The 22,749-nt window shown below is 44.0% G+C and overlaps 1 protein-coding gene across 11 annotated transcripts in view; it reads right to left on the reverse strand.

Annotated features, from left to right (window-relative positions):
• The window catches only part of ABCC5 (ATP binding cassette subfamily C member 5), an 88,495-nt gene that overhangs the window by 40,330 nt on the left and 25,416 nt on the right, over positions 1-22,749 (reverse strand). For 2 of the 11 annotated variants that reach the window (XM_032629758.1, XM_032629753.1), the window contains exons 3-12: positions 20,459-20,616; positions 20,119-20,274; positions 19,307-19,454; positions 14,247-14,480; positions 13,923-14,096; positions 13,164-13,311; positions 10,429-10,577; positions 9,914-10,021; positions 5,365-5,721; positions 1,688-1,759 (exon numbers count right to left, since the gene is read on the reverse strand). In XM_032629758.1, coding sequence (XP_032485649.1) covers positions 1,688-1,759; positions 5,365-5,721; positions 9,914-10,021; positions 10,429-10,577; positions 13,164-13,311; positions 13,923-14,096; positions 14,247-14,480; positions 19,307-19,454; positions 20,119-20,274; positions 20,459-20,616 — 1,704 coding nt within the window. Of the gene's footprint in view, positions 1-1,687; positions 1,760-5,364; positions 5,837-9,913; positions 10,022-10,428; positions 10,578-13,163; positions 13,312-13,922; positions 14,097-14,246; positions 19,274-19,306; positions 19,455-20,118; positions 20,275-20,458; positions 20,617-20,732; positions 20,854-22,749 lie in introns of those variants that run through there. The other 9 variants (XM_032629754.1, XM_032629756.1, XM_032629759.1 and 6 more) reach the window with 9 other exon arrangements.

Below are 22,749 nucleotides of genomic sequence, written 5' to 3' on the forward strand. Positions count from 1 at the left end.
GCTGAGTATCTACACAATGATGACAGACCCTCCCCTCCAACATGAAGAGACTCCATGATGAGCCATGTGCTTTGAATTGTGTTTTCCATTGCAGTGGTCGACATGAATCGATTTACCCATTTTATGCTCTTTCAGTGTTCCTTTTGGAACTAACAGTAGACGTTTGTCTTGGGTTAGGAATGCTATAGCTTGAAACAGTTTCATTAACCAATCTGCACATACAAGTTTGTCCTCTCAAACATGGTAATGCACAGTGTACACACACAGGCCGTAACACAGTACCACAACTGCCCCCAAACAGGTAAGTACACTGATAATGCACTCAAGTCTTCAGAAACCCCCTGAGGGTCTAACTGTGGAAATCCAGCTCTCTCGGCTGCTACAGTACAAACACCCCACACTGCAGACCGCCAACAAAGAGTTACACTCTAAAGAAGCAGGGCTGACCGGTATTCCCAGACTCTCTGTCAGAGAGAAGGCTGTCAGGATTTGATCCAGAAGCAAAGACCCACCCATTTTTCAATTTAACCGCTGCCCACTAACCCTTCTTTCCCCTTCACTCCACCTGTGTCTCTCATCACTGGCCCTGAAATCTGGCTGATGATCGGAAATCACATAGGAGGTCTTTGGCTTTTTACGAAGACCACTGGCTGAGCCCAACCACTATACAGCCTCATAAGGCAGAAGCGGGTGTGGGTGGGAAGCTGCACCTCCAGATGATTTGAATACAGGCTTCCTCAGACCACCCCGGGCGCCACTGCTCTAGAGGAGAGCCACAACTCCATCAACTGTGACAGTGACGCTGAACAGGACCAAATATTCCACAGACTGGACGCTACAAAACAATCTTCCCCAGCCCCTTCTCCCATTTGTTTAATTTCCTCAATATGGAAAAATGACTCAGAGGACTTCATCCATCAGGAGGAATAACCTTAAGTTTATCCTCATCTCACCCAACAAGTCAAGCTAGTTTAATCCAAATGCTGACAGCCTTCTTCCGGGCCCTCTGAGCACTATTCACTCACTGCCCTGTGCTGTGCTTGTGTGTCTAGAAGGCCTAGCACCCCAACCAGACTATGGACACTCCTCTTTTTTTTTTTTTTTTTTTTTGGGCAGCGCCACGTGGCATGTGGGATCTTGATTCTGCAACCAGGGATCAAACCCACGCCCCCTGCAGTGGGAACATGGAGTCTTAACCACTGGACCTCCAGGGAAGTCCCAGAGCATGGACTCCTTGAGGGCATAATTCTTTCAATGGTTAGGCTGAAAACAGAGTGGGTCTTTACTTCTAGATCAAATCCTGAAGGCTCTCTCTCTGAGAGGGAGGCTGGTGAGGCTGGTCCATTTGTTGGCAGTCTGCAGTCTGTCCATCCCTTACCTCTGACATTTCCCAACACACTGTCCAGCATACCTATGGCACTCAGTAAATACATGCTGAAGAAAAGAAGGCAAGAGAAACAAATGACTCCAGCTGGGTACCAATCAGTCATTCAGCCCCCTTCCAGATACAGTGCTGTTGTTAAGGGGTAGGAAAGGCAGGGGGCAGGGTATGATACAGACCTAGGGTCATTTTGTTTCCACCTTTCCTGACTCTCTTCAGGAAATAAGTTCATTTTTCCTGAGACTCTGGCTAAGCAGAATCCAGAGAAAGAAGCAGAAAATGCCAAGGACAATCACAAAATCTTACCTGGCCTAAAATGGATGAAATGAGAGAGGTTTTTCCACTTCCCACACTGCCACAGATTCCAACCAGTTTACCCTGGACAAAGCACACGAAAGAGGAAGGTCGTTAAAGCACTACTGACCATTCATCTCTAGGACTTCGGATTTCTTTCAAAAAAAAAATGTTGACAGTCCATCACTATGGGAATGTCATCCTGAGGACCCAGCAAGTCACTTACCTCTTTTCTCCCTCATCAGCCACCCACGTCATAGGGTTTCTGTGGGGATGCACTGAGGTAACAGATGTGTAAGCCTTTTGGAAAAATTAAATATGTGACAGACATTAAGGTATCCCACATCACTTTTAGAAAGGCCTACCCCCTTTCCTACTTTGTTGGTAACCCATGTTTTTTGATAACTTGTTTATTTTTCTTGTTGTTTTTGGAAGAGAGGACAGGACTCTTGAAAATTACTTTATTTTCATTTTATTTTATATGAGTTTTTTTCTCCAGGGTCTATAAATCATTTTCATAAAAATTATGTGCACTGTGCACTGTTGTTTCCATTTTTCTACAAAACACCTCCAAGAATCTGAGGGCATATTTTTACCATCAATCCCACATGAAAGTGGAAAACCAAGCCTGTGATTAACTGAATATCCTCAGGCAAAATGATGAGTTTTCCATGGGCAGTGTTAAACGTTTTCAAGAACAGACAGATGATTTTAACAGGGCCACTTGTTCAGCAACACTCTGTTGCCTCAAGACTGGCAGCGAAGAGAGGCATGGAGAGTGGTGGTGTGGAAAGAGCGTGGATTCTGGAGGCGGACAGGTCTTGATTTGAATCCCAGCTCCACCAGCACTTTCCAATTGTGTGGACTTGGTCTTATTACTTAAATGAATACTGTCTCTCTAACTGAGCTTTGAGCAACTTGGAAGGAGCCATCCTTGCAGGACCAAACACAGTGTCTGGTACTTAATAAAAGTATATTGGACAAAGTTTTTGACATGGTTCAGGAGGTTGAAAGATTACAGCCCGGTCATGATGAGGAGACCAAGTCACAGGCTCAGACTCTGCTCAGGTCGGTCAGGTTAACAGAGAAAACGCTGTTCCGATGACTAAGTGGTCACTAAAGATGTCAACAATGAAGTAAGTGCCTGGGGCACAGAAGACATCAGGTGAATATTAACTTCCTACCTCTTCCCTAAAGAGGGGGGCTGGGGGAATTGTGGTATCTCTTCAAATAGCTAAAGGTCTGTCATATGAACGTGGACGGTAAAGGGCAGAAGAAGGATCAACAGATAGAAAGGAGAAGAGTAAATTTCAGCTGATTACAAGGAATAATCCTCTAATAGAGCTGATCAGCGATGTGATATAGTTGCCTCAATCAAGATAATCGTTATTAAATAAGGAGCCTGCTGTTAAAAGTTAATTGAAGTCTGGACTTCCCTGGTGGCGCACTGGTTAAGAATCTGCCTGCCAATGCAGGGGACAGGGGTTTGAGCCCTGGTCCGGGAAGATCCCACATGCCGCGGAGCAACTAAGCCTGTGCACCACAACTACTGAGCCTGCGCTCTAGAACCCGCGAGCCACAACTACTGAGCCCGTGTGCCACAACTACTGAAGCCCGTGAGCCTAGAGCCCATGCTCTGCAACAAGAGAAGCCACCATAATGAGAAGCCCGTGCACCACAACGAAGAGTAGCCCCCGCTCGCCACAACTAGAGAAAGCCCTTGTGCAGCAACAAAGACCCAACACAGGCAAAAATTTAAAAATTAATTTAAAAAAAAGTTAATTGGAGCTATAAAAACTGACTTGTGTGCCCGCCAGGGATGAACCATGCTAGTTGTTGCAGGTGGTCTCATAGAGGACCATCTCCCCCAGCTCTTATCTATAGCTTCCAAGAGCTGGGAGCTTTTTGTTTTCCCTTTAGTCCAGCTCTGGATCTGTGTAACAGGCCTCACACCGCATTAGTACCCGCTAAGCCCACTTCCAATTAAGTAGATGAACATTCCTTACCACCTCCATTACCACCACCCTTGGTCCAGAAAACTCTTATGTTTTTCCTTGGTTCTTCTCACTTCCCTCCTTGTTTCCCTACATTCTCTTCTGAATCCAGAAGCTAGGATGATTCTCTTCATACATAAGTCAGATCACGTCACTCTTCTCCTACAAACCCTCTAACGGCTTCTCTATCCATTCAGAGTAAAGCGGAAATCATTCCAGAAGGCTCTGGCACCCCAAGCCTCTCTGCCCTCAGCACCCTCCCCTCTCTCCCATGCTCACTCTGCTCTTGTGACAGGCACACTGCACACTCGGGGCCTTTGTGCTTCTGTTCCCTCTGCCTGAATGCTCTTCTTCCTCCACGTATCCATATGGCTCGCTCCTTCAAGCCTTTGCTCAAATACAGGCATACCTTGGACATACTGTGGGTCTGCTTCCAGACCACCGCAGTAAAGCAAATATCGCAATGAAGCGAGTCACACGAATGTTTTGGTTTCCCGGTGTATATATAAGTTATGTTTACGCTATACTTTAGTCTACTAAACGTGCAATTACATTATGTCTAAGAAAAACAATGTAAATACCAATTTAAAAACACTTTATTACTAAAAAATGCTAACCATCATCTGAGTCTTCAATGAGGCATAATCTTTTTGCTGGTGGAGGGTTTGAAATATTTTGAGAATTACCAAAACGTGACAGCGACATGAAGTAAGCAAATGCTGACGGAAAAATGCCTCCAGGCTTGCTTGATGCAGGGTTGCCAGAAGCCTTCGATTTGTAACAAATGCATTATGCCTGTTATTACTTTTTTTTTTCTTTTTTTGGCTGGGCCGCATGGCAGGTGGGATATTAGTTTAAGTGAGGCCTTCCCTTAAGAGGCCTATTTAAATTGACCACACCTGCTCCCCCCACCCCGCCCCAGCAAGCACTCTATCCCCTTTCTTCTTAGCCCTTTTACTTGTTTACCATCTATCTTTGCTCAGAAGAAGGTAAACTCCAGGAGGGCAGGGATTTGGGCCTATTTGGTTTTTCACTGCTCTATCCACAACTCTGTAACAGTGCCTGGCAGGGAGCTGGCACTCAAAAATGGAATGAGTAGATATACATACACCTGGGACCCTCTGGCTGCTGCAGCTCTCAACATGGCGCTGGCTCCCAGTCATGTTCTGTATTTTAAAAACCTTGACCCTGAAGTGTCTAAGGCAGCCACTCTCTATAGGAGGACCTGTGGGAGACTCTAGTCCTGTGTTACCTGGGCCGTGACATCATATACCATAACGATCCTTTCCTTACATTAAAAAATAAAGTTACAATAGAATTGCTGAGCACAGCATCACTGAGAGTACCTATTCTATGTCAGGTTCCGTGCTATGCACAGCCCAGTGCTAAGAAGCTCACACAGGGCTACAATAACTAGAAATCATTATTACAGCTCACATACAACTAAATCAAATCTATTCAGGGCAAAATTGTGGAAAACCCGCTCGAATGCTTCATTTCCTTGCTTATAAAATGAGTATCTCATGACAGGAGATGTTATTCATTTCTATCGTTAAATGCCTAAATATCCCTTCTAGAGGTGGAACCGGCCAGATTTGCTCTTTAGTTCAAAACCACTCCCAGAGAGAAGGCCCTTTGCTAAAAGGACTGGCAGCTGCCTACCCCTGCCAGGATAGACACCTGGTAGATGGTTACCTCTTCAATTTCCAAGTCGATGTTGTACAGCGTCCTCTGCAGGCGGAGGTTCCCCAGGTGGGTGTGCTTGCCCTCTTCCTCCTCAGGACTGGGCCGCTCGTCACTGTCCAGGAGGAGGTGGCCCTTCTGCTCTGCCAGCACCGCCTGATGCTCAGTGGGCTGCAGCTGCCTCACCTTCTCTTTCTTGCCCCTGGCAGCCCTCTTGTCTTTTTTCGTTTTGGGGGTCAGCTTGGGTGAGTTCTGGAGACTGGAGTGGGAGGAGTCCCATGCCAAGGTGGCATTTTTCATCTCTATCGTGATGTGAGGGCTGGCTGGTTTTTTCTGTATCATGTGAACCTCTTCCATTAGAAACAAACTCTGATAGGAGTTGTGAGAGAGGTGCAAAGATGAGACACTGGATCAAGACCAGGGAGACAAGCCTAGGGCGTACACTCACGAAGCAAAACACATCAGGCTATACAGTGGAAGGAAGCTGAAGGGCAAAAGGTAGCTCATTAGTGTAGCCCAGCCTCAGGCCCACGGAGAGGTCACGGGAGTGTGGGGACACCCTCGGGATGGACAGGGGCCTACTTAACTGGCCCAACACTCGACGCTACCAGTTACATGCTAAACTACTCTTTCCTTTTCCACCAGTCTAATGTGGGCCAAGGGCTATTTAACTGACTGGTCTGCAGCCCCTGTTCTCACTCATGAGTCGCTGAGTAGCAGGTAGTAAAATGCAAGCAGGGAAACCAAAGGGCGGCCACACTGCTCCCCTGCCCAGACCCTCATCACTCTGTCTGCCTTCCAGACCACTCCTGCAGAACCCCCAAGTCTAGGCACTTCCCTCGTGCACATGTCGGGGGGAGAGGTAGCGCTGAGATTGTGACCAGGCCTAGCTCGCTCCGGTTAGAAAGGAGTACCTAAGGTTTTATTGACGGCGGAGTACATCTTCTCGCCAACAAGTTCTCATGTCTTCCAAGTCCTGCCTCGGAACTTGTTGAGAATTCAAACAAAGGGCTTGCGTGGAAGGGAAGGGTATCTCCCTCAGAAACATCCTTGGGAAGAAAGAAAGACTCTTCCCTCCCACTCATTCCCCAAGTCCCACTGAGGTATATCAGGGGAAGAGAAATGGAATGCTTGAAAAGCTAAATGTCTCTGAAATTAGATCTGAAACAGTGACCTTAAAACCTCTGCCCAGGACCAACACGTGCCCATGACTTTGAACCCACTTCGGACACCTCCCTTAACCCAGTGATCTTCCCTATAGGGTGCCATCCCAGTTGGATTCCCAGTACGATTAAAATTTTTTTTAAACGTTGGAAAGTCTTTAGAGAAAAGATGGCTTTTAATGGCAGGACTCTCTGCTTAGTTACCGAGAGCCCCTAACTATTTTAAAGTTTGCAGGTGCTATTAAATGTACCATATAATCCCCTTGCCTAAGAGCAAAGCCCTTTCTCCTAAATCCTAAACGCTTAAGCTTGCTCTTTGCATCCCTAAATTGCCACGTCTCCTATCCATTCCCAATCCCTGATCTTCCCAGAAATGTCATGTTTCTAAATCTCCTAGATAATCTTCACTCTTGGTCAACCTTTAAAAAAAGTAGTTTTTTTTTTAAAGTTCAGTTTTCTGAAAAGAGCCATTGGTTTCATTTGCTCAGAGCCTTCCTAAGAGACTGGGCTGAGAATAACATGCCAAATATTCTGCCCACCTTCACAGAGTGAAACCATATGCTGACAGAACTCCTATCATTTCTCTCTCCTAAAGAGTTACTAAATGGGTCTTGTAGGCCTCATGCACTATAAAAACTATGCTAGTGCCTCTGGCTTGCACAGCTCGTCCACACTTTCCCTTGCCACAGGCTCCCTGCAGCCCTGCACTCCTCCCAGAAGGATTTCAGCTTCAGGTCACTCTGCCTGCACATGCTGAGGCACACAAGCGCCCCACACACCTAAATTTATATCTACTTGGATTTGCACCTGCCAGGACAACAGAATCTTAGAGATACATAAACCATAAACCTCAACTTTACATCGAAACACTACTCTTACTCACTGAAGCAATCAAACCAGAATGTATCTTTTGAGCAGAAGAGGAGACTACTCGTAGGGTTGCCAGATAAAATACAGGATGCCTAGTTAAATTTTGATTCCAGATAAATAATGAATAGTCTTTTAGTATAAGTACGTCTCATGCAGTTATTAACTGGGTGGCCTGTGTTTTTATTTGCTAAACCTGGCAACACTATACTGGTGACTGTCTTATCAGAAAAGTTATAACGTGGCTTCTCACTGCCTTTCTAAAGTTATCATCCTCCCAGAAGTGGAGGCGGGGGGGAAGGAGGAGATTTGCCAAGAGGAATTAGCTAGAATGAGACTCATTCTCATGAGGCATACAACAGAGCTGGGGGTGATTTTGCTTCTATTATTAACTCTGAAGCTTCCTGGATAGAGGAAGGATCTGTAGCGTGAAAAGCCACCTGCTAAAACAGGTTCTCACTAGTAAGTGAAAAGAAGAGAGCTCTCGAGAAATAAGGGGGTTGGGGTGGTGTGTGAACAAATCTGTACTATAAATTCCTATTCCTTCGTCCAAAATGCCACCAAAGCCATTCACTAAAAAGGACAGAGAAACAAATAGGGGGACAAATTTCTGCTCAAAACATCTGCCTTAGGGGTGGACATTCTGCTTATCACAGATAATTTCAACTGATCTATCTTCAAGTTCACAGACTTCCTTTGTCACCTGTATTCTGCTACTAAGTCCATCCAATATATTTTCAATTTTTGATTAATATATTTTCTTAGCTTAAAATTTTTTTATTTGGTTATTTTCTTTATCTTCTATTTCTCTGCTGAGACTTTCTACCTTTTCATTTCTAAGGTCTTTTTCTGATAATTCCAACATTTGGGTCATCTCAGTATCTAGACTTTCTTTGTACACAGAGTAATGTTGGATTGTATCCTGGGCATTTTGAATATTATATTATGAGACTCTAGGTCTTGGTTAAATCCTATATAAAATGTTGCGTTTTTCTTTTAGGAGGAAATCGATCCATTTAGGATGAGCTCTGGTCTGCTTCCTGTGGGCTGTTAAAAACAAGACAACAGGCCCCAAATGGAGTCACTTATGCTAAGCCCCATGTCACCAAACTGAGAGTTAACTATAGTTTCAGCTCTCCCAGAAATGGAATATTAAACAAGTCAATCAGGAATCACCTGATCAGCACTAGTTAGGTAACCTGCCTGATAGACCCCTGCCATCTCCTAAAGGAAGGTAACCTTATAATAACCAATGCGATTTTCTGCCTAGAATAACTTCCTTGTTCCTGCTCCCTTCTACCTATAAAAGTCTTTCATCTTGTACAGCTCCTTGGAGCTCCTTCTAGTTGCTAGATTGGATGTTGCCCAATTCATGAATCACTGAATAGAGCCAATAAGATTTTTTAAATTTACAAAAAAAAATCTGCATTCTTCAAAACTAGATATTGTGCATTCTGCAAAATAAGGCTCTGATTACAATTAGACCATTTCTTTTCACGTGGCTCTGGATCTTGGCCTTCTAGTAGCCAGGCTGGGGTGAGGGAGGGCTTGGGGCTAGGGTCGGGGGGCACATTCTTGAGGACTAGCTTTCCCGACCAAACAAAATTCACCTGGTTAACTATAAACAAGTAAAATATAAATAAATCTTGGGAAGCTATTCTCCATGCTTCTTAAGAGGAAAACCCAATTTGTTTTCTGCTGAACACCTAAGGTGATGATATTAATCCCTCAAACACCTGAGCTTCAAGCCTTCAAGGTACTGACCTGCTTTTGTATTGCTCTCAGCAGGCAAGAAGAATTAGCAGGAGCTACTCTCTGCAGTGGCTTTGTCAAGAGAGTCCAGCCACACAGGTGCTGGACATTTTTTTTTTTTTAAGTATTAGCCACTTTCAAATATCTATCTCCCTCCACCCTCCCAAATATATCTACCTCTTGTATCATGTATTTGTATTATTCTGAAGGCACAAAAAACACAGTCAAGGCACAATCAACTAACCACCTGCAAGGAAAAAAAAACCCTGATACGTACTTAACTGCAGTTCTCAGTATGATCTAGTCTTATGACTATTCCCATGTCACTGCATTACCTGTATCATGAGTGGCAACCACAGGGCAGGGAAAAGAATCAAAAAGAGCTTATTCCCGACAGTATTTTGGTAGAGGTAGATGCAGATCAAGGTGAGAAAAAGCTGACAGCCTCCTGATAATTCTAATTGCCTAGGTTTGAATCACTTAAAGACCCAGTAAATTATAACATATATCCATGTTAGGTCCAGGCAGAAGGGACTAGCTCTGAAGGGGAACACTGAAATTTTGGAAGCCCAGAACTAGGCTGTCTACAAAAGGTAAAAATTCATATTTCTTTGACAAGGTCCCCTGAGCCTCCTCCACTGTCCCCTTTCTTACCAACTTGCCGAAAGGCTAAAGGTGAAAAGAGCCAAGTGCAGCCAGCCCGTGTGGCCCATTGGAACAAAGGTAGCAGTTAGTTTTGCCACAGCTCCTGATACGGAGGAGGGAAGGGAGCCACTTACCTTAAATCTGTCGACAGCAACGGACGCTTCTGAGAGGGACTTTACTGAGAACGGTGTAACTTTCAAAGCAAAAGTCATGGAATTGAAGACAGTCACCACTGTGAAAGCCTGAAAATAGGAAAAGAGAAGAAACTGAGCCTGATGAGGCTATGCGACTAAAGTAACACGACGTCATCAATTTCCTTTCAGGTTTAAGGAGGGCTGTAACTGGACTGTCAGATGTTGGTAAGAGTCAGATATATTTCAGATATATATTTTTTAAGGTAGAGTTTTTGAGACCTCTAATTAAAATTCTCAGTGAATCTGAATCAAACAATGACCTGTATTTTCAGAATTAAACCCAAAGTTGTAAAACAAGCCGTACACTTATTTGTGCACTGGGGCTAAATCCCCACTCTTCCACTTCTCAGATTAACCGCATGAATGAAAGAAATCCAAATCTAGTAACCGGAGGACCAGAGCATCTCTATATGTGGTATTTCTAAAACGTCCCCAAGCCCTGAGGGCTCACTGACCTGTGCTGCTGTCAGATCAAAGCCAAGGGTCATGTGAACAGAGAAGGTCACAACACTGGCGATCACCATCACAATGGGAGCCACACCGACGGTGATGCTCTGAAAGTACCCGGCTTTTTCCAACATCCGACGTTCCTCCTCTCGGATTTCTAAGAATAAAAAGCAAGCCAGTTTCTAAAAAGCAAGTCGAAAGAAACCATGGGATATTGCTCCTCTGTCACCAAACAAGACTTGGTAGGTCTTCAGCCACCATGGGTTTTAAAACGACCCTGTAACATTTACGATGCAAAAAACTAGGTCAATATGGCCATCAATTACAATCACAAAAGCTGGCACACAAGCTTGAGGTTTGAAATGCATCAAGTCACAGGAATGAATCTAACAGAAAACAGTCACTACTTCTCAGTACAATGATCATCTTCTGCCTTCGTCTAATTCTTTTTGCAAATTTCTTTTGTTTAGAAGGAATGAACACATGAATCATATCTGCTAGTGGCAGTTTTGTTTGCTTCCCTGGTTGTTTATTTCTAGGTTAAGTACTTATAAGAAAGACTATACAACGATAATGGAGAATTAAAAAGGAACTAAGATTTACTAGGGTGCCTACTGTATGTATGTTGGTGCTAGAATAGAGGCTTTCACACAAAAAGCAGTAAGAAGATGAGTGAAATACAATTTTTGTAAGCAGAATGATTTTTCTTAAATATTTATAAAACTGACAACCTTATTATCAGAGCAACCATGGAGTACAAAAGACCAGGGAGTAAGAAGTATGACAATAAAGCGGTGAGGTATTTTCAAAAAATTTTCAAACATAAAAGCAATTTTTCTGGGAGACTATGAACTGACCTTTAAAGGTATTACCACTATCCCAAACACTGGGAAATATATTGAGAGCCAGCTCTCAAGTCATAGTTTTAAAAAATTCAACTCATTGCTTTAACATGTATCACATAACTTGCCCAAGTCTATAATGAGCAAGGATGCTCTTTTCAAGCTAAAACACACAGGTAAAGATACCAAAGTCAGGGGCTGAAGGATGAGTGGAGTCACAGAAAGAAGATTATAAAACTGAGAAAATTAGAATCTGAGAGCCGGAAGGGACTATCATTGGTGACCCTGCCAACAGGCTTGGCAGATGTCCTGTTAGCACCCAATTGTTCCATTCTATTGGCAACAAACTCACTACTTAAAGAAGGAGCCTAATCCACCGCTGGATGCTTCTGACCACTCATAATTAAAGTTTATGAAGTGGACACAATGTTCCTGAAGGTTTAGTCAACAAACCAAGCAGTGAAAATAAAACAGCTTCCTTGATCTGAACACTGTATTTCTATTCAACCCAAAATTGCACCAACTTTTAAACTTCTTTTTACTTTTTTATTTTTTGGCCACGCCACGCAGCATGTGGGATCTTACTTCCCTGACCAGGAACGGAACCCGCGCCCCCTGCGGTGGAAGCGCGAAGTCTTAACCACTAGACCGCAGGGAAGTCCCCTGCACCAACTTTTTAACTGGATCATATTCAGGTTAGCTCACTGTGAGATTATGGTCAATGAACAGCCATATCTTTTATATTTAAATTAAATTTAAATGTAACTATGTCTTCTCATTTGAACTCTAAAGTGCCTTTAAATATTTATTTATTTATTTATTTATTTATTTATTTATGGCTGTGTTGGGTCTTCGTTGCTGCGCTAGGGCTTTCTCTAGTTGCAGCGAGCGGGGGCTGCTCTTTGTTGTGGTGCGCGGGCTTCTCATTGCGGTGGCTTCTCTTGTTGCAGAGCACGGGTTCTAGCCGTGTGGGCTTCAGTAGTTGTGGCACACAGGCTCAGTAGTTGTGACTTGTGGGTTCTAGAGTGCAGGCTCAGCAGTTGTGGTGCACGGGCTTAGTTGCTCCATGGCATGTGGGATCTTCCCGGACCAGAGCTTGAACCCGTGTCCCGTGCATTGGCAGGAGGATTCTTAACCACTGTGCCACCAGGGAAGTCCCCTAAAGTGCCTTTAAATATATTTTTCTTAAATTCACCTTTTTTAGGGCCCAAGATTTCAACTTTTGTTGAGATCTTTTGGAATGCCCAGCTAATGTGCTAATTATTCCTCCAAACTGTGTGGCATTTACATACGACATGTTTATGTCTGCAATGAATTTACGGATCAGGATCGGGGCAGGCACTGAGAACCTCGTGACTCAACACAAATCAATTATTTGAAAAGAAACCAAATTAAAAAAACCCCTGTGAGTGAGTGGCAGAGCGAGGCCCAGAGTCCAGCTGTCCTGACCTCCAGCCTAGCCCTTCTCCCAGCACTACCCCCAGGGTCTCACACCCACCTACCTGCAGTGCGCATGCACACACAGAGTGGTGGGGGCAGAAGTGGAGCTCTCAGCCGCCACTAGATACTGTTTTCTGTGATGCCCTCACGGCCAGACCAGAAAATTACGGGCTGGATGAGAGTATAGATAGGGGGCTTTGAAACTGAATGAATTACTCATAACCAGCTGAGTTATCTTGGGAAAAATCACAATTTTCTCAGGTCTCAATGTCCTCATTTGTGAGATGAGGTTATGGGTGCCAGTCTCTAAGATCCCTATCAACATAAAGCTCATAGGCTAGTATTAAGAACATAAGGTATTATGATCCTATGACATTAGGATTCCCAGTAGCTAATGTGCTCAGGAAGCACAGAAGCCAACATCCTTCTACCATTTACACATATGAAGTCTTTAAACTCACTTTGTACACTCTGAGAGAATGCTTTGACCCAGGCATACATTTTAATAAATTTAATGTAGGTAAGGACTTCATTCATCTTCTGGACACGGTCATCTGTGATGGTCACACATTTTCTCCTGAAATATGCAGTGATCCGTGATACAAACATCTGAAAGGAAAAGCGATGTCATGCCAAATCAGAGCTTATTCAGAGTTAGAACCGTCTAGTCTCTCTGGGAGATAAATCCGCTTAAGGTTATTGTAAATAAAGTGAGCATCCCGTAGTTGTACTGCTTTTTAATAAAAGTGGTCTATTAAATGATAATCAAATAGTATTTGACTCTTATCCTTTGGAAGAGAGTTAAGACAAGTAAATATTTGTCCTCAGAGTAATCACAGATATCCATGCTACCAAAGGGAAGCGGGAGAGCCATATCAGTTAGCATCACCTTGAGGTGGCGTGACTCAACCTCTCCTGTGTTACCTGGGGGAAGCAGGGGTCACCTGATGACCTCCTTCACTCACACTCCCTCTTTTTAAATCTCACTTAGGAGCTACTGCCTTTATTCAGGTGACATGTGACGTCCTCTGAAGTCAAAATGCTGCCTGTATGGATTGAACACTGTCTAGCTCTTTCCAGACATTTCCAAACCAGGTACCTGCTTAAAGGAAATTTCCAATCAAGGATGTGATACCTCGGTGGTGCCTACTATATATAGCCCAGTGGAAGTAACTCATCTGAAGAGAAGCTGCCAAAATACGGTAAGGAAGCTTACTCACCATTGCAGGATAAAACAGGATAAAAACAGCTGATCCCAGGAAGCCTGTTGGTCCCAGAATAATTACATTATAAATCATGCCCAAGATGGCAATAACAGGTCCTCCAGCCAACAAGCTGCCAACGGCAGCTGCCTCGAACATCCTCTGTCCGTCGTTGGAGCACAGGTTGATGAGCTACGAGACACAAAGAGCAGTGAGTGGACACTGCGAGGACGCAGGCACTGCCTCAGGAGGAAGAGGAAGGACAGAACGGGGACCCAAGGGATGGAAAAAGCTCAGGTTGGGAGCTTTCTCTCTGCCCTGAAGCAAACACCCCTCGCTCACCTCACCCACGGACTTCTCCTTGATGTTCTTCAGCTTAAGGATCTTCTTAAACGCCATGGTCAGGATGGCCCCCCGCAAGCGGACCCCAGTTCGGTAATTCAATGCCCACGTCAGTGCAAGCGACCAAGAACGCACGATTTCTGTCAGGAGGAGGCCCAGGACTAACAGCAAGCTGTACTGGAGGTTAGACTCTGTGTCCTGGGTGTACTCCAGGAGGTGTTTCACCACGAAGGCCTACAGGGAGAAACACACACCACCGTCAGCTTCTCCACGGCACTCACACGCCACGCCACAGTTTTATGTTAAGTTAGAAAGAGGAGGCAGCTCCACTGTACAGTGATAAGTGCCTAAGCAGAGAAAGACCTTCTCGGAGGACCAACTATTGCTGACGGCCCACCTGCAGCTATTTACGCACAGCAATTTGCAGGAGGCAGGTCTAATTGGAAACTTTCTTCCTTCAGGACACCACCAAAACCCATACTCTTTCTAATGTAACATAAACCTGTCCATGAGCTGAAATTCATTCTCAACACACGGTCATTAAAAAGTATATATTTGACCTTATTTCCAGTATCTCCACACAATGATACATTTCTTTACATGAAATTAAGACCCTTTTTTTTTTTTTTTTTTGGATCGTTTCAAACGTGCTTATTTGATAAAAAGGAACAGTGTACCTACAGTTGGACTGGGGAAGAGTGAGAAGTGCATTTGCAAAACATTCCTGAAAATAAACATCGGCAGTTTAATAGTACAGAAGAGAGCAAACAAAGCTGACTATTCAAAATCCAGAGACCCTCCCAAGGGCCCTCCCACACTCCCCGCGCCCTCCCAAAAACAAAAACATGTTACCTCAGGTAGCACATGTCTAACACCACCTGCAGGGAGGGAAGGCAGCAGCCCCCAAGAACCACCGAGTGCCACCTCCAGCTCTGAGGTCCTGCAACGCCGGAGCACACACTCACACGAGGCACATTCAGCAACAGGATTAAATACCAGGAAGTGGGAGGTAATGTACTTTTATTGAAAATGAAAAAAATAAAAAGTACCATCTTCAAAGAGCATCTCACAGACACTGTACAACAGGAGGAGCATTGCGGTAACATACATGGGAACATACAGAGTCGAGTTATACAGGGCTAGCCAGCCAACAGGTCTGGCCTCGACTGTTGTTTTAACTACACACAGTGGAAATTACAGCATAGAACCAATATCTGTTTCCAGAGTCCGGAGTAGCGCATCAAGCTGACAGCACTTAATCGGTTAGGGCTCCTGAAGTTGCAGTTAGCCTGCAATAGAGGAGATTCTCCAGGAATAAAGACCTTGCTGCTAAGGAAAGAGAATTAAAAAAACAAAAAACAAAACTGAAAACTCCCCAGAGAGTTGACTCTGCTTAAAATCACTGGTGCTATTGGTTCACTAGGCTGTGAGGAATGACCTCTGCTCTGGAGGGAATACAAAAATCTAGGCCTCAAGGAAAAACGGGTGGCATCCTTCAGAGTCTTTTCGAGTCCTTGCAGCTAAAGTTGATCTTGCCAAAAATGAAACAAAACAAACCACAGCAAAAGAAAGCCAAATCAATCCCCCTCCCCGAAGGAAGAAAATAAAATTAAGGAGAAACCCATTCACCCATCTACACCGAGCCTTATAGCAAAGGGTACTGTAGCTGGAAACCAGCGCTTGAATGACAGACAAAAATGGAGGCCAGAAGCAATTGTCCTGAAGCAGCTAACGCTGAATTCCAGAACCCAGACTCTCTCTGGGTAAATCGGTATTTCTTGTTTTTCCTGAGAGGAAATTAATATCAGATGTAGACTAGATCCTAAGAGATTCCCACCAATCAGATTTATGTCAAGTCTCAGTAAATAACCTGATCAGATAAATAGGAGATTTCAGATTCCAAGAACTATTGTATCCCATCTCTCCCCTCCCTCAGATTTTTAGGTTTTATATCCATTGCTTGGGTCACCACTGCATACAGCTGGGTTGTTGGTTTACTAGCAAGAAGATTGGCTTCTTTTCCAGTATGCAATCCAAAATGTGGAACTGAGTCACTGAGTGGCAGGGTCAAAACCCCAATTTCCTCACGTGAAGCAACTCAGTAAGATGGCGGTGCAGTAAAGCATTTTCTCACACACCTCGGCACTGACGGAGCAGTCTCCAAAGGAAGGCGTGAAAGGACAGCAGGTTGTAGTTTGGGGTTCCTTCCTTCCCATACCTTTATTGTGCCATTTTTCAGCACCAGGTAATAGCATTAGTACCTCCCAGAGAGGAGGAGCAGAGGGAAGGTGAAAGACAAAATGAATGCTTACACTATGCAAAACTTTCAAAGGGGAGGGAAAAGAGGAAACAGCAGATTAAAGAATTTCCAACACACAGGGGGTTTTTAAAAAACAATTACATTTCAAACCATTTTGTATGGAACAAAGAAAAAAAAAGGTTTTCATGAAAAATCTAACCAAAATTTCGTTTTAAAAGGTTACAAATTAATCATTTAAATTTAAACAAACTGGGAGAAAACTCGAGACTGTCAGCATAGTTGTCTGGCTGTGGAAAGCATTCCCAGTGAATAAACATTACCTTACCTGAACTCTTGGCGAGAGATTCTGCCCAGCTTGCCTCTCTCATTCTGACCGCAGAATACAGCCATCCTGAAAATTCTAAAGAACAGCTTCTGTCACTGGTTCCACTACAGAGACACTCCCCCCAAATCCAGATCCTGACAGCATCAAGCAAGCTGCAGCTGGAGAGAGGTTGGAAGGGTGGGAAACTTACCTCTCTAGAGGCTTTTCACTGTCCTTTCCCCAAAAGGCCCATGAGCAGAGTTAGCATTCACCAAGAGATAGCACTGCAGGAGGGAGCCGTCTCTTGCAGATCTACAGGGCGGATGCTAATTCTTTACACACAAATCATAGGTCAGGCCTGGTCTTTTAAAACTGTTTTAATCCAAGAAGGCCACAAATCACCTCTGCAAGTTTAGCAATTTGGTCACTCATCGTAGGTCAGGACCATACCCTTAGGGATTCTGGCTCTCCATTAACACTATGGTGACCCTTGGACACCGTGCGCAGAGCACTGGTCCACTGGCATCACTGAAACCTTAGATCATCTTGATCATTAATGTCCAGCCCCAGCTGGCCAGCAGTTAAAAAACAAAACAAAACACAGTCACTTGATTGTGTTTTATTTGCTCTGCATATGGCTACCAAGGTTCAGTGAGACCTGAGGGGAGAGTAAAAAAAATATATGGTATCTGGGGAGTCAGATCGTACATAGATTTCTGTAAGAACAGACTAAGCCAGTTTGAAATCCTTGCCATATTAGAAAATGTGCAAAAATCTAAAATGGATGTTCTTCCAGAGGATTTAAATCCACAGATGGAAGGTATGCTCATTGCTGATACTAATCTCAAACCCGATCCTTCAAATTTCCAATTAGAAAGAAATGTGTCAGAATTAGAGCTCCAAAAAAGAAGTTTTCATTGCTTACAATTTGAAATCTTTTTTTTATTAATTAGAGACACTGTGGATGGGACCATTGCTTTCTTGATTGTTCTAGGGGAAAATCTCCCAAAGTAACACAGGCCTTAAGGTGCTCTTCCTCAAGAGGGTGGAGAAAAGGAAAAGCTGCTGCTGTTTTCCTATTAAAGGAAGGCTCTCAGCTTTCCCTGGCATCTAGAAGAGTTTACTAGAGATTAGTATTCCAGTGCGCTGTGCCTTAAAAGAGAGATAAAGGAATAGGCAGATGCTCAAGTGAGTGACTGTAAGGCCCCCCAAGCTGAACAAGCATAAGAAACTTTCTTTCCCAAGTAAAAAATTAAAGTCCCAACAATCTATGGAATTTGGGGGGGGGGAGGTGGGAGGAGCCAATTAAATTCTTGCGTTGGCCGAATGGAATCAAGGAAGCCTGTATACCGTGCTACCCAGCTGCAAGAATTCTTCCAAAGATCAGAGCAGCCACCAGCCCTGTAGTGAAACAATGACAGAAGCTCTTCTTGGGGGAAGCTGGTCCTATGAAAACGTTTGCCATTTTGGTCAGTGACATGATATGCAGTTACATGGTCCCTCTTACTTAAAACTTATACAAAAGTATGTTAGTTGGTCAATTAATAAGAAACCCAATACCAGAAAAGTAGTGTTCTCTGCTCCAGAAAAGAGATCAAAACTTTTAAAAGGCATCAGACATTAAAAACAAAAACAAACGAACAAACAAACAAAAAAACATAACAGAAAAACTGCAAATTAGTTTTACCTAATCACCATGCACCTTAGGCCCATACTTACCAAAACCATGAACCTCCAGCTTACCCACACACAGAAAACGCACAGAATAAGGAGTACTATGGCTCCGATGACTCAAGGCAAATATGTAGAGAATAGATTTAATCAAAGTCTCAAGTGTAAGGCAGCACAGCAGGTGTAAGGAACAGGTGTCCAGAAAACAGCGTGACCGTCACTCTTCTCCCCTACTCTGCTTCAGCAACACTAGGAAAACCAGGGCTGCAACCCCAACACCTGCCACACGGTTTACACTATAAACCAGAACTTGAAATGGCCTTCAGGTTAGCCTCTAAGAACCTCAACAGTCCTCCAGCTTCTTGAGGGCTCATGTGCCACAGAACCGTCAAACACGTGACAACTCTGCCCCCAGACCTTCAGTGTGTCACCAGCACCAACGCAACAGCCTACGCCACACAACACTGCTCTCGCCTGCTCACGGAACTGTGAGACACCTTTCCCGAACCGGGACTGTCGTTTCGTGTCGATACGCCGCAAAGCAGCGCGGCCCTGGGCAGAGCTGGAGTCATTCAGCTTCACCCCCACCCCAGGGAAGCAAGCCAGGTCCACTTCTCCTCTGGCAACGCGGCCCCCTCCTCCTTCCAGTTCTCACAAACCACCATTCACCCCAACATCAACTGCGCCCTTGCAACAGACCTGGAGACATCTCTAAGGCTGCTAACTAGCCCAAAGGTGAGGGCAACCCCTGCAACAGAACAAGAAGGTTACAGCTGGCCATGGCTGGGGCCCTTGAGACTGTTAGGAAGGATGGTTAGGACTTACTGGTCCACTGAAGCCAGCCAGCTGCGTGATCATCAGGCACACGATGGAGAGGATGAGCCTGGTACGGCAGAAGGTCCACACAACCCTCCGGAGGGAAGCATCGTCTGGCCCAACTTCATGCAGCTCTTCTTGCCACAGTCTCTCTAGTCTTAACAAGGGCACATGTCCTCCGTCACACATCTCCCCAGGGAATACGCACACCCCCCACCCCCCACCCCCCCAGCCTCCCTCCTGCCACCATTCACACCAGTCTCTCCTTTCAAGTTATGTACAGTCTTCACCTTCTGGGGAAGAAAGACCTTTCCTGGGTAACTACATATTTACCCTGTATAGGGAGCCTCTCAGGATTCAGAAAATGATGAGAACGAAAGTCTTTCCTTCCACCCAGAAAAATTATCCCTGAATAGAATCTGCCTGTGGATAAGAACTTCCTTCCTCAAGGGTCCCCAACCCTTTCTGAAGGATCCTGTGGTAAAATGTAGAGTCGTAACTAGATTTTAATCATGACAATCGGCTACCACAAAAATGTATTCTGTCACAAGGCAGCAACATAATCTCCCTGCAGACTCAGGAAGAGAAGCGGGGCTGAGAGAGAGAGAGAAAGCCCGTGGTTAAAACAGGATTAAAGATGATATAGGAGATAAAGCAGAAGAGCAAAGGGAAAGTCACCCCCAGGCTACCCTCCCTCCATAGGATAGCTCAGATCCTAAAAGGACACAGAGCTCTGGACCTGACACTGCCGGACCCACACTCCTAGCTCAGGCCCTACACAACCAGTACGTGGGAGATGAGGGTGGATCAGAGACGCCTACCTTCTACAGTTCACCTCGGAAGACTCGTGCTTGGACAAAGACCACACGTCCTCCATTAAGAGCTCCCCCTTCTTGTGGGCTATGCGAGCCAGAGGAGAAAGCCAAGAAAAAGTCATACAGGAGAAGAGCCCAGCATTGTCCACTGGGTGCTGGTGTCTGAGGACAGAAAACCCAAAGCACAAAATTGTCAACACACGTGGAGAGGCTAGCCAACACTTACAATACAATGTGTAGTATACAGAACTCCTGGCTAAACCCAGGTTTTCCCCAAATAGTCTAATCTTAGCCCGAATTTTTTTGGTGCTTCACAGACAAGCCACTAACCAGCAGAACCTCTTACTTGGAAGTGGTCCGGATGGGCTTCAGAGCACTTAAGCTATGATGGTACTTTCCCTTGGGATGTTCCTCATCCAGGATTCTGAGCTGAGAATGCAGGGAGGCATCCAGGGAAAGGCCCTCAGCTCGGGCTGCTGCTTCCAAGGCATCTTGGCAATCCAGCTGTTTCAACAGATAGGGAGGGAAGGCAAAAGCACAATTAAGGAACATTAGAAAAACAGAGAGCACCAAATCTGCCTGACATTAACAGCTCAAACTGCAAACCAGATTCATCTTACCCAAGAAATCCCAAGGGTCAGTAGGTTAAACACTAACTTGTATGATATGAACTTGCTAAGGAACATTAAACCAGATACTTAAAATTTCTAAACTAACAGACTTCGTTTTTTTGAGTACTTTCAGAAAAAATTGAGCAGAAAGTACAGAGAGTTCCCATATACCTCCTCACCTCCCCCCTTCTCCTCCCCGTTTCCTCCATAATTAACATCTTGCATGAGTGTGCTACATTTGTCACAACTGACAGACCAATACTGATATATTATCACTAACTAAAGTCCACAGTTTACATCATTATTCACTCATTGGGTTGTATATCTTAAAATTTATATTTTTATCACTAAAATGTTTTATCTTTCATTTCTCAATATAGACTGAGAGTCAATTACTACACTACTAACTGCAAATTCTATTGCCCATTTTCTATGGCAAAAACTTCACGATTCCCCCCTCCGACTCCCACCTTATCAGCCCTGTCATGCAGAAAAAGCCGGGATGCACACATGCCTCCTCTCTCTCTCTTATCAGCAACAGGGAGAGCAGAAGCGGGGCTCTCACCCTGGCTGCCCCCCTAAAGAGCTCCTACCCAGACTTCTGCCGCATGAAGCAGAGAGTCTCATGGGTGGAAATACAAAGTTATACATATTTTACTATAAAGTTTACAAGTACCAATTAATCATATTAACAAAAATGAGTAAAATTCAAAGTCTGACTGTGGCAGAAGAGGGTGGACCAAAAATCTGGACACGTCTACACCCGTTTACTCTAAATGTAACCCAAAGTCACTTAATTTTTTTAAAAAGTTTATTGAAGTATAGTTGATTTACAATGTGTTAATTTCTGCTGTACAGCAAAGTGACTCAGTTATACATATATATATTCTTTTTCATATTCTTTTCCATTATGGTTTATCCCAGGATATTGAATATAGTTCCCTGTGCTCTACAGTAGGATCTTGTTGTTTAGCAACCAAAGTTACTTTTGCAGTTACTGTTGCAGAAACATAAGCATTCTTTTCCTCAAGTAAGGATGATAAGGACCTTATGCTTTTCTCACATTCTCACAAATATTTCCAGCAATTATTGTTAACTAGCAAGAAAGAATAGATCCCCAGATCAAGAAAAAGTTAAGTGGTGTAGCACCACACCTCACACAAAGTGGAGTCTCTATTTTGACACACCACCTCTTTTACACACAAAACAGAGGCAACTCAAATATTAAGCATTTGTGCCTGGGGGTCACCTGCATGCCTATGTGGCTCTCTCCTCAAATACAATAGCTTTAGTTCACCGCATACTTATGAATCTTCAGATAAGTCACTGCTTAGTATCAGGAAGGCACACAGCAACTGAGAAGCATTTTTTCCCTTTTGTCAAAGGCAAGGCAAACTTCAAAACAAAGTCTACCTTCAAGAGAATAACAACAAAACGTGACAAAGGAGTCAACACCAAGAAAAGAATGAACTCATATAAAGTCCTTAGTTATAAGGTGAACACTTATTTATGGCACCTAAAAATGAACTTAAGTCTACTGAGATTCAAGTACACAACAAAGGTTTTTTTGTTTTGTTTTGTTTACTTAATATTTATTTAACCTTTAAGCTGCCCATAACCACAAGGGGAAGAAAAGAAAACCACTGGATTGAGAAAGCAGAAAGACACACTAAAAATACAAACATACTCTCTATAAGGGAGTAGAAACTGAGAATACATACAGAGTAGGTACAGAAGGTGACAAGGACCAGCCTTATTTGGATGTTCTAAGCTTCAAAAGAAGACAAAAATTAAAATAATACCACTTCAAGTACACACTGGATAGCTGCCCTAAATGAACTATATGCTGGGTCACAAGGCAAACCGTAACACATTTCAAAAGACTGATATCACAGTGTATGTACTCTGACCACGAGGGAATTCAATTAGAAGTCAGTAACAAAGATAACATGAAAATCTCCAAATATCTAAAAATTGCAACACACTTCTAAATAATACGAGTTAAAGAAGACATCAAGTCGAAATT

The sequence above is a fragment of the Phocoena sinus genome, chromosome 4, assembly GCF_008692025.1.
Source record: "Phocoena sinus isolate mPhoSin1 chromosome 4, mPhoSin1.pri, whole genome shotgun sequence".
Taxonomy (NCBI): Eukaryota; Metazoa; Chordata; class Mammalia; order Artiodactyla; family Phocoenidae; genus Phocoena; species Phocoena sinus.